Raw genomic sequence first — 10,579 nt, forward strand, 5'->3', positions numbered from 1 at the left:
CAGATAGAGAGGCACATAGTTAGATAGATAGATTAAAGATAGATAGATAGATAGATTAGAGATAGAAAGAAGTATGGAGAGTGAGAATGTGTGTGTAGTGAAGACTATGCTTGTCTTTTCCGAGATAGAGAGATCTTTCATTCTTTTACTCTCTATGAAAGAAGAAGGAGGACCCTTATCAGACAAGTGGCCTATTCTACGGTCGGCAAGAAAGCAAGAAAGAAAGAGAAAAGGGTCTCTTTCTCCTCCTGTGTATGCCTGTATGTGAGGTGTACGTACACCTCCTTCACATGCAGTTAGGATATGAGAACCGTCAGGAGACCAGGAAGCAGAAGAAATGGCGAGGATTCCTTGGTCAATGACGAGACAACAAGAAGAGAAAGAAGAAGAAAAAGAAGAAGAGCCGTCTTCTTCTTCTTCTCTCAGAGGAAGAGAAAACACGCGGACTGAAGAAGACAGAAGAAAAGCAAAGAAGAAAAAAGAAAGAAGGGATGAAACAAAGAAAGAGAGAGATTGATAGAGATATAAATAAATATGCATATGTCCCTACACTTGCGTCAAGCTATCAAATCATACCAAAGTACATCATCTTCATATAGACATATATATAGACATATATATATATATATATATATGCATATACATATATATACATGTATATATATACATATATATATAGACAATTACATCCATATATGTATACGTGGAGATGTCTATTCTTTCATGCAGATATAGCTATACATCACCCAATACACTGAGCTACACATACGTATCTATACGTATCTAGCTATGTATGTCTATGTATATGTGCGATTGCATGCAGGCCCGTAGAAAATTGAAGGAGAGAAAGAAGACAAACTCCTCCCTCCTCCTGCTGTATTGGCTGGTTTATATTGAAAGCTCTGTAGCCTCTCTAGCATGAGAAAGAAAAGAAAAGCTAGGGATGAAGACGAGAGATGAGAGATACAACAAGAAGAAGAAAGAAAGAGGGAAAGAGTAAGAAGGAAGAAACGAAAAAAGGAGTCAGAACGAAAGAAAGAAAGAAAGAAAGAGGGAGAAAGAAAGAAAGAAGGGGCGAAGAGCATTTGCTTTGCTTTGGTAGAAGAAAAAAGGCTTGAAGAGCCCCACGCTAGATCTCCCTAAGCCTCTTCTTCCTCATACATATCTATACATAACTATATATACATATATACATACATATATATATCTATATGTATGCGCGTTCACAGTAAATAGACAGCGATGTCTAAAGGGAAGAAGACAGATTGGAGATAGACAGATAGATATGGCCAAGGCAGGGTAAAAGAGTAGAGAGAATCTAGAGGCAGAAGAAGAAGAGAGAGAAAGGGAAAGCGCGAGAGGTGCTGTGGTACCTGTCGAGTCTGAGAGAAGAAGAAGAAAACGAAGAAAAGAAGAAGAAGAAGAAGAAGGAGACCAGTGGAAGTGGAGAATTGTTGAGGGGAGAGTGAAAGTCTGGAAGATTTTGATGCTTCTTCTTTTTCTCTTGACTTTGCGTGTATCATCCATCATTCCCACCTCTAATCCTTCGGTATCTTCATCTTCATCTTCTTCTTCTTCATCTTCATCTTCTTCTTCATCTTCTTCTTCGTCGACATATAAAATCTAGAGCAGAAAGAAAGAGTGGGAGACAGAGAGAAAGAAAGAAAGTAGGCATGGAGAGAGCCACATGTCTGGGAGAGAACCTCATAGAAGAAAGGGGCGAAGAGAAAGAAAGAGAGAGAAAGAAACGGAAGGAAAGAAAGGCCTTTAGAGGAGACAGCGAAGGAAGTCGCCAAACAAAAGAAAAAGAGAGAGAATGAGAGAGACAGGAAGAAGAAAGGACGAAAAATTCAATGCATGCAAGACCACCGACAGTAGCACAAGAACCCCCCCACCAGACATACATACACATACATACCTAGAGATGAATAGATACACGCATACACATATACATATATATCTATAAATACATGCATTTTAAGATATATATATAGAGAAAGATATATATATATATATATGTCTGTAGTTAGGCGTGTATGAGCTATAGGAGATTTGCATGTTGATCGACATAAAAAGATGTTTGCGTCACGGAGAGAGAGAGAGAGAGATTTAGATGGCAAAGCTGTCGATAAGATACGGGTGTCTGTGTTGTCTATAGGGAGAGAGAAAGAAAGAAAGAAAGAAAGGAAGAAAGAAAAAAGAAAGAAAGATCATGTAGACGAAATGGAGAGACAGAGAGAGAATGGGGTGTATATGCAGCTAACAGAGAAGACGTCGGGAAGTCTCTGAAGGAGATGCGCCGCCCCTTTTCCTTTTCCTTCTGCTACTCGTTGCTTCTTCACTCGTTATGTAAAGAAAATTTCTTTCTTTCTTCTTTTTTCTTTATTTCTTTTTTCCTTCTTTCTCCCTCTTTCTTTCTTTCTTTCTTTTTGATATCTTAGTGAGACAAACCGAAGGCACTTCTTGTCTCACCCCAGGCGATCACGCCCTAAGACTCCCCACACACACAACGACCTAACCGAAGTCTCTCAATCTATCTTCATCTTTGATCTTTAATCTTTCTTTAATCTTTAATCTATTGCTATCTATCTTTAGTCTATCTATCTCTATCTACAGCTATCTACACCTATATCTATACACATACCTATATATATATCTATCTTCGTATATCTATATACCTGCATCGAGATAGACGCTGCTGCATGTGTCGGTACAGATGAACAAGAAGGGAGTAAATAGAGGAAGAAGATTTCGACAGAGAGAGAAGTTGAGACGCAAGCATTTGATAAAGGAGAGCGATAGGGCCGTGTATGTGGGTGGTATAGGCTGTATCTATTTGTTCTCGTCGATTTATTCCTACCCTAAGAAGATTCGGAAAGATTAATGAAGCTAAAAAGCGTCCATCCCCAGACCAAGGATAAAAAGAAGAAGAAGACGAAGACGAAGAGAATAGACTTCTTCCTCCTGCACCTTTCTGTCTCTCGATCTCTCTTCTAGAAGGTCTGATGGATACCCTGCTTTTCTTCTCTCTTCTGTCTCCTTTATCATTGTCTGTATAGAGGGAGACAGGATAGAAGCCTTCTGATCCTTGGAGGTGTCGACGTCCCTTCACTCCTAGGCGATAAGAGAATTCAAACACTTCACTTAGCTCCATCTCCCCTCTTCTTCTTCTTCTCTCTCTTCTTCTTCTCTTTATCTCTTCGATCACATGGAGAATACAGAGGAACAGATAGAGAGAGGGAGATCAAGAGACAGGGAGGTCAAGAGAGAGGGATGACAGGTCTCTTAATTATCTTTCTATCTATCTCTGTGTAAGCTATCTATCTATCTATATAGACATATGCAGATGCAAACACATATCTTCAGTCTACCTATGTATATGTAGACGTACGTATATATATATGTATGTATATGTATATGTGTATGTGTATATGTATTTGTATGTGTATGTATATGTGAAGAGAGTGCTTGTGTGTGATGTATTTCACCTCATGAAGACGGTCGACTCATCCATCATCTTCTCTTTCTTCATTCCTCTCTTTCTCTCTTTCTCTTTCTTTCTTTCTTTCATCTTTTCTTTCTTCTTTGTCTTCTTCTTTGTGTAGAAATCTTTCTAAGTTTTCTCCATAGCAGTCGCAGGGGCAGCCCCTCCTAGCAACGCTAACCCACTTCTTTCTTTCTTTGCTTCCTTCTTTTTCACTCTTTCTTTCTCTCTTTCTTTCTTTCTTTCTTTTTCTCTTTCTTCTATGTTTCCTCGGCCTCTCTCTTCTCTTGAGAGTCAAGACAAAAAGGAGAAAGAAAGGAAGAAGAAAAGAAGAGAAGAGAGAAGAGTCTTGTCGATACTTTTCAACAGGCAAGTTTCGAAGAGAGATAGACAACGGCAGGAAAGGAAGAAGAAGAAGAAGGAACAGAAAAAGCGGAAGAGAAAGATCGAGAGAAAAGAAGAGATGGACGAAGAGAAACAATGGAGTGGCTTCCTTCTATCTTTCTCTCTTCACGCACACAAGAGCACCAGATGAGAAAGAAAGAAAGAAAGAAGAAAAGAAGGAAGAGATCCTCTATGTCTCTTCTTGCTTCTCACGAAGGAGGTCACGCACGCCTTTCTCAAACGCGCTTTCCTCTCGACTTCCCCAGATGCTCTTCTTCTTCTGCTTCTACTTCTTTCTTCATTCTACTTATCACGCCTTTCTTCTTCTTTGGAAGTTCTCTCAAGAAATGAAGAAGAAAAGAAGAGACAGTGAGAGAAAAGAGAGAAAGGAGAAGAGAAGAGAAAGCGATAGAGAAAAAGCATGCTAGGGAGATTCTGGGAGGTAGTGAGAGAGAGAGAGAAAGAGGTGTCCTTTTCTTGTCATGTGTCTTTCCTCCTCTTTTCCTTCTCTTCTTTTCTTCATGTGTTTCGCATTTCCTTCTTTCGAGGGATCGATCCTTTCTTCTTTCTTCTGCTTCTTCTCTTCTGATCTACCATGTACCTATCTAGTCTTACTTTTTTGAGAGAGAAATTACCCGTGATGGGCATTTCTTATTCAAGAGATAGACGGGGAGAGAAAATAGACATGCAGACAACCTAAAGAGAGAGAGATAGAGAGACTGATTAAAGACAGCTAGAGAGAGATTGAAGATAGATAGATAGATAGACTAAAGAAGATAGACGGATTAAAGATCGATAGATAGATGGATGGATGAAAGATAGAAGTAATTGATAGATTCAAGATAGATCGAAAGGTCGGTACTTCGTCACGGCGAGGGAAGAAAGCTTATCGTCCATTTTCTTCTTGGTGGTCTTTTGCCTTATCTTCTTTCTGTTCCCTTCTTCTCCTAGCCCTCTCCATTCTTTTCTTCTCTTTTTTGTTCACGTTTCGGCTCTTCTTTCTCAAGCTTTTGGTCTCCTCGGGTGAAGAAGCAAAGACTGGAAGAAAGAGAGATTTCTCTCCGACTCTGAAAAGAAGAGGAAGAGGAACGAGAGAAGAATGAAAGAAAGAGAGAGGCAGACAGGGAGAGATGAAAGCTTGTTCTAATTGACAAAGAAAGAAAGAAATAAGATTTCTTCTCTCTCTCTTATTCTCCTCCTTCTTTTTCTTCTTTTTCTAGAAGAAGGAAAGAGAGAAGAAAGCTTTCTTGAGATGCTGAGAGAGAACAGGAGGAATTCCTCCTCCTCCTCTTCCTCTCCTTCTTCTTCTTTCTCTTTTGGTCTGAGAAGAAGAAAAGAGAGAAAAGAAGAAGAAGAAGAAAAGAAAGAGAGAAGTCAGCAGGAGGAGCTTCGTGTGACGAAGGAGAAGAACTCTTCTTTCTCTTCATCTTTCTCTATCAACAAGGAAGCTAGCACCTCAACCGTTTCTCCTTCTCTTCGTGTGCTTCACACTGGTCCATCTCCTTCCACCGAGAAGAAGAAGACTGTCCATTCGCAACTCTCCTCTCCCCGTTGCAGAGAAATAAGAAGCGAACACAAGGAAGAAGAAAGAAAAGAAGAAGGAGAGGAACAAGAAGTAGAAGAAGAAGGAGAAGAAGAGGCCTTTATTTGTCATCAGATCGGACCAGGAGATACCCTTCTCTCTATCGCTCTGCAGTATGACGTCTCTATACCACAGCTCATGCTTCAGAATCGACTTTCTTCAACAGATATCTCGTTTAAGAGGGAACTTATCATTCCTCTGAAAAGAAAGAAAAAGAAGAAAGCAAAAGAAGAGGATGAAAAAGGATCCACACATTCAAAGACCCATCAGGAGAAAGAACATGTCCATCCTTCCCGGAGTTTCTCGGGTGTATGTACACCTCAACCATCATCTTCGTCGTCGTTATGCTCTTCTTCTTTTTCTAGCTTAGGAGAGACGAAGAGATCGAAGGGTCAAGATGAAGAGGAGAGGAGAGATCGAAGAGAGAAGAAAGACCAAGATACGAAGGAACAGCAACCTGGATCGACCTTTGATAGGGAGTATCGAGATGGCGGGATTCCTACGTCGATTCATCGGAGTGCCTATACAGCCATGATGGCTAGCTCTCTTGTCTTACAGGAAGATGTAGACATACAACTTGTACGCGCGCAGCTCGCCTTTCGAAATGTAAGAAAAGACATAATGAGAAAGAAAGAAAGAAAGAGTGAGAAAGAGAATGGGATAGAAAGGAAGGAACGAAAAGCTTCTCTTTCAGCTTCTCCATGACTTCATCCATCAATTGTTTTGTTTCGCATTCATCGTTGGACAAGAGAGAGAGAGAGACGTTTCTTCTATGTGTTGGGAATGAACGAGAGGTCGTGGAGGATGTGAATGATACCTCTCTCTTTTCCTCTTTCTTTCTAGACTCTCTCCCCATTCTCTTCTCTTCTCTTTGGCAAGCAGCAGGCCATCGATTCATCCATCTCTCTTCGTTGCTCCATGGATAAAAATGTATATAGAGATGTATCAGACATCTACGGATACCTATCTATCTTTAACCTATCTACCTATTTATCTCTAATCCATTTATCTTTAATCTATCTATCTTTCAATCTATCTTTGATCGATCTATCTATCTTTAGTCTATCTGTCTTGATCTCTGAATATGTGTGTATATGTGTATAGATCTATATATATATTTATATCTATATCTCGAGGCCTATTGTTGTATTCGAGTCTACACGTAGGTCTATAGGCTCATAGACCTCCAGTCATATCCATATGAATCCGTCTCTATCTATATACATCTGTATATCTATATCTATATATATATATGCAGACATACGTATATATATACATCTGTGTATATCTGTGTATGTGTCTATATTTATGAATGTATATAGATGTATGCATTGAGTGTGGTGTGTTTTATCCTACCTAGGGATGTTCGTTTGGGAGCAAGCGTCAGCGAGTCAGGTGTATATACACCCGAGATTCTTTTTCTATTGCCGTGCCTTGTGTGTACATTCTCTTTTCTCTCCCTGTGTTTTTTTTTTCCTTCTCTTCTTTCTCATTTCTATCCTTCTATTCATCCACACATCCACACCTACTTCCTTCCATTCAAATAGAGGTGTAGATATGTATACATATACATACCTCTATACCCACCATAGAGATATCTACATGTATATAGATATCTCTACATGTATATATATATAGATATATATGTATAGACACAGACACCTATGTGTTTCTTTCTGCATGTGAAGCTGCACTAAGATTCTCTCTCTCCCGATGTATCTGTACGTCTCTATCATGAGTTTATCTACATGTGTAAAGTGTGTATATACGTTCCTTCTTTTTCCTTCTTTCTTTCTTCTCCTTCCTTCGCCAGGGGGATGTTGAGGCAGCGCGCGTAGATTGTCGTTTACTTCATCGATGGAAGGAGACAGTCGGGAGTGACGACTTCTCCGTCCCGGAAGTCTTGGCGTATCTTACGGTCCATGACGGAGATGTGCAGAAAGCTTGGAGGGCTATGCGAATCGATACTCTTCATAAGTAAGGGGGATGGATGGAGCTCCATGGAGATACGTATCTCTCGCGAGGTGATGATATCTGTGCATATAAATATAGATGGATGCTTCTCTGCCTTTCTGGAGATGTACATTTAGCTAGCTATCTGTGCATGTAGGTGGGGGGGATATCATCTGCATATCTATCGATCTATCTTTGTATCTCTTGGTCTTCTAGGTGTGTGTGTGTCTTTCTTGGTAGAAGGCTAGCTCTTAACGTCTTTTCCGTCATGTTCTCTCTCTCCCTTGTTTTGGGGTGTGTAGTGTATGTGTCTCCTTCGCCCGCCTATTCTCTTTATGAGGGGCATTGCATGCATGTTTTCTATGAGGCTTCATATTACACTGGAGAGACATCGCAGGTTAGCCTAGTTCTCCTCGTATCAGTCAGTTCATTGCTCTGCATTTTCTTCATCTTGGCCCACCTCTAAGAGAAGAAGTAACATAGGAGGAGAAGTCTTTTGTCGGTCGCTTCTCTCCTTCTTCTTTCGGATGCCATGCCGACACGACCGCTGAGTGAAGGAACAGCAAAGGGCTCCGAGGCGGTCAGTATGCATAAAAATGTCTCTCTATGACTACGTATCTGTATGAATAGATATGTCGATGTATCGATGTATGTATCTATGTGTCTGTCTGTGCGGATGAATCTAATGTATGAGTATCTAGGAATATATATGTATACAAAGATGAAGATGTATGTATATCTGTATATATGTATGTATGTATATAGTGCATATATATAGATAGATAGATAGGTGGGTGTGAATATGTATGTGTATATGTGTGTATGCATATGTATGTGTATATGTGTGTATAGACGTCGCAATGCAGCGTTGAGAAGAGGCGAAGAAGACTCCCATACAAGTGGTAATACTAGCCGAAGTGCAGGTATAAGAGGAAGTTTGTCGTCTCTCTTTCTCTCTCATCGGCCCTCTCTTTTCGGATCTTCTCCTGCCTCTTCTGCAAGATACTTCCGCCTACAAGACGATTCATCCATTTATTTCGACGACCCTTCTTCCAGCAGAAATCCTACCTCTCCAACTATCATAGGGAAACGTTCTTCTTCTTCGATCTCTTCTTCCTCTTCCTCTTCCTCTTCTTCTTCTCGCAATAGAAGTGAGTTTTCCTTTTCTTCTTCTATACCTATGTCAGAAATGAATAGTAGACATGCGGAGAATGAGAAGAGCCACGATCGACATGCTGCTGACCTCATTACAGGACAATCGACGTGTCTTCCTATAGTTGAAGAATCTTCTTCTTCTTCTATACACCCCACGTCGTCCGTGGGTGAGAGAGAGAGAGAAAGAAGGCTGCAGGGGTCGAAAAGAGACAAAAAGAAGGATGAAAGACAGGAAAGAGGAAGTAAAAGAGAAGATACTCTTCCAGAGCAAGAACAAGAAGAAGAAGATAAGAGAATCTCCATCCTTCCGTATGGATTGAGCCAGCATGCTCCTTCTTCTACGGCTAGTGACGGTGTTAGAAAGATTCCTCTTCATGAACGAGGAAAGAAACAAATCTATCTCGAAATGTCTGAGTTGTGAAAGAAAAAAACTGGTGATGGAGAAAACTGATAAGATAGCTAGTCAGCTAGCTAACTAGCTACATCGATTCATGTGATGTCTTGAGGTTTTTTTGTTCTTCGAATTTCGGGTGTACATACACCTGAAGTTTCTTCCGTCCTGCCCCAGCGTGAGGACCGCCTCTGTGGGGCAGAAGCATCTTCGCTAGTAGCAATGGTCTTTTCTTCTTTTCTTGGCGTGCTTTTCTTTCTCTCTTTCTTTCCGAGTTTCTTTGCATGTCTGTCTGAAACTTTAGTTCAACTTGTCGGAATTCTTCGGATTTTCTTTCGAAAGGGGAGGGGGAGGGATGTGTGGAAGTGTTCTTGAAAGAGACGAGCAGGTCGATTCAGAGAGAGAGGACTAATGGATAAATCGATTTATCCCTCTCTTCTGAAAGGTCTACATAGCTACTTGTATGGTGGCTACATAGAGGACGTCTTCATATTGAACTCAGTATAAGAAAACTTGCAGGTATCCATTTAAACCTATATATATATATATACATCTAAGTATTCGTTACGTTCGTATATATGCAAAAATGTACGTCGATTCTGATATAAGAACATGCGTTTGCTTCACTATTTCTAGTCCACATGAACATGGTCATTATTGCTGGTTTGCACTGTATGTACACCCGGGGGAGATAGAGAGAGGAGTTTTTAAGTAAGAAGAAGATGACTGCCTCATCGTTCCTAATGCGGAGTGTGCTAATTTCTTTTGCTTCTTCACTACATTCATCTTTCTAGATAATGATCAGGTTCTATTCTCGCTTCTGTCCTTTTATCTATCAATAAATGGGCAAAAGATTCATTGCTTCTTCTTTTTCGAGTGTACATACACTTCACGCAAAGGGGTAAAGAAACCAAAGAAAGCAGACTTACACAGAAAGGTCTCCTCTCGGTTGAAGTGGAGAGTCGTAGTGGAGTCGTCAGGTGTATGTACACCCCACCCTCCCATTCACTTCAGACAATTCGACACGGCAGTGATGATAGAGATCTCTCTCGGTACCCTTCGTCGTGTACTTTTCTCTGATCAACCAAGTGCGGTCTGTGCATGCATGCGTATATATCTATATAAATCCATATATATCCATATATATCCATATTGATATATATGATTTTCTTACATGTGATCGTGCTCGCTCAGCAGGTATGAAGGTTGTGTTGTCAAGTTGAAAAAATCGCCTTATATACGGAGTGGGTTGTGCAAGACATTATGCCTATCTTTCTCTTTGATCAAAGACATTCATTTCTGGGATGAAGAGATTCTGAAGGTCTGATTAATCACCTGTCTTCTTCATGAGAGATTTCTGGGGATGGACTTTAGCTCCTTTCTTTTCTCTTTCTAGAGGTTGTTTTTCTTCTTCACACATTTGCATTCTTTCATCTCCTCTTTTGCATGTCTCATCTCATCTTGGCTAAAAAAGAAGAAGAGACCTGAGGATCACGAGTACCTACTGGCTTGCTTCCTTTCTCTCTCTCTCTCCATTGAAGGTTCTTATTCTCTCTCCTTTCGAAGATTTCTCATTTTTTCTCTGTCTTTTCTTCCTCTTTTTCTTGTTCTTCTTCTCTCTTTTATTTCG

General features: G+C 40.3%; 2 protein-coding genes across 2 annotated transcripts; one reads left to right on the forward strand and one right to left on the reverse strand.

The window, feature by feature from the left end:
• Positions 1–282: 282 nt before the first annotated feature.
• Positions 283–3,310, reverse strand: CSUI_003752 (uncharacterized protein; the record flags this gene model as incomplete). The annotated part of the gene is made up of 3 exons (XM_068063947.1): positions 2,861–3,310; positions 1,374–1,623; positions 283–446 (listed from the first exon to the last, which is right to left on the reverse strand). Coding segments are annotated over exons 1-3 (708 nt in total), but the record flags the coding sequence as incomplete, so codon positions are not given.
• A 1,081-nt stretch (positions 3,311–4,391) lies between these two features.
• Positions 4,392–10,561, forward strand: CSUI_003753 (uncharacterized protein). The gene is made up of 3 exons (XM_068063948.1): positions 4,392–6,056; positions 7,264–7,427; positions 8,256–10,561. Exons 1-3 carry the CDS (start codon positions 5,121–5,123, stop codon positions 8,977–8,979), a joined length of 1,824 nt encoding a protein of 607 aa, XP_067924075.1. The 5' UTR covers positions 4,392–5,120; the 3' UTR covers positions 8,980–10,561.
• The last annotated feature ends 18 nt before the right edge of the window (positions 10,562–10,579 follow it).

Source organism: Cystoisospora suis (assembly GCF_002600585.1).
Source record: "Cystoisospora suis strain Wien I chromosome Unknown contig_1696, whole genome shotgun sequence".
Classification (NCBI taxonomy): Eukaryota; Apicomplexa; class Conoidasida; order Eucoccidiorida; family Sarcocystidae; genus Cystoisospora; species Cystoisospora suis.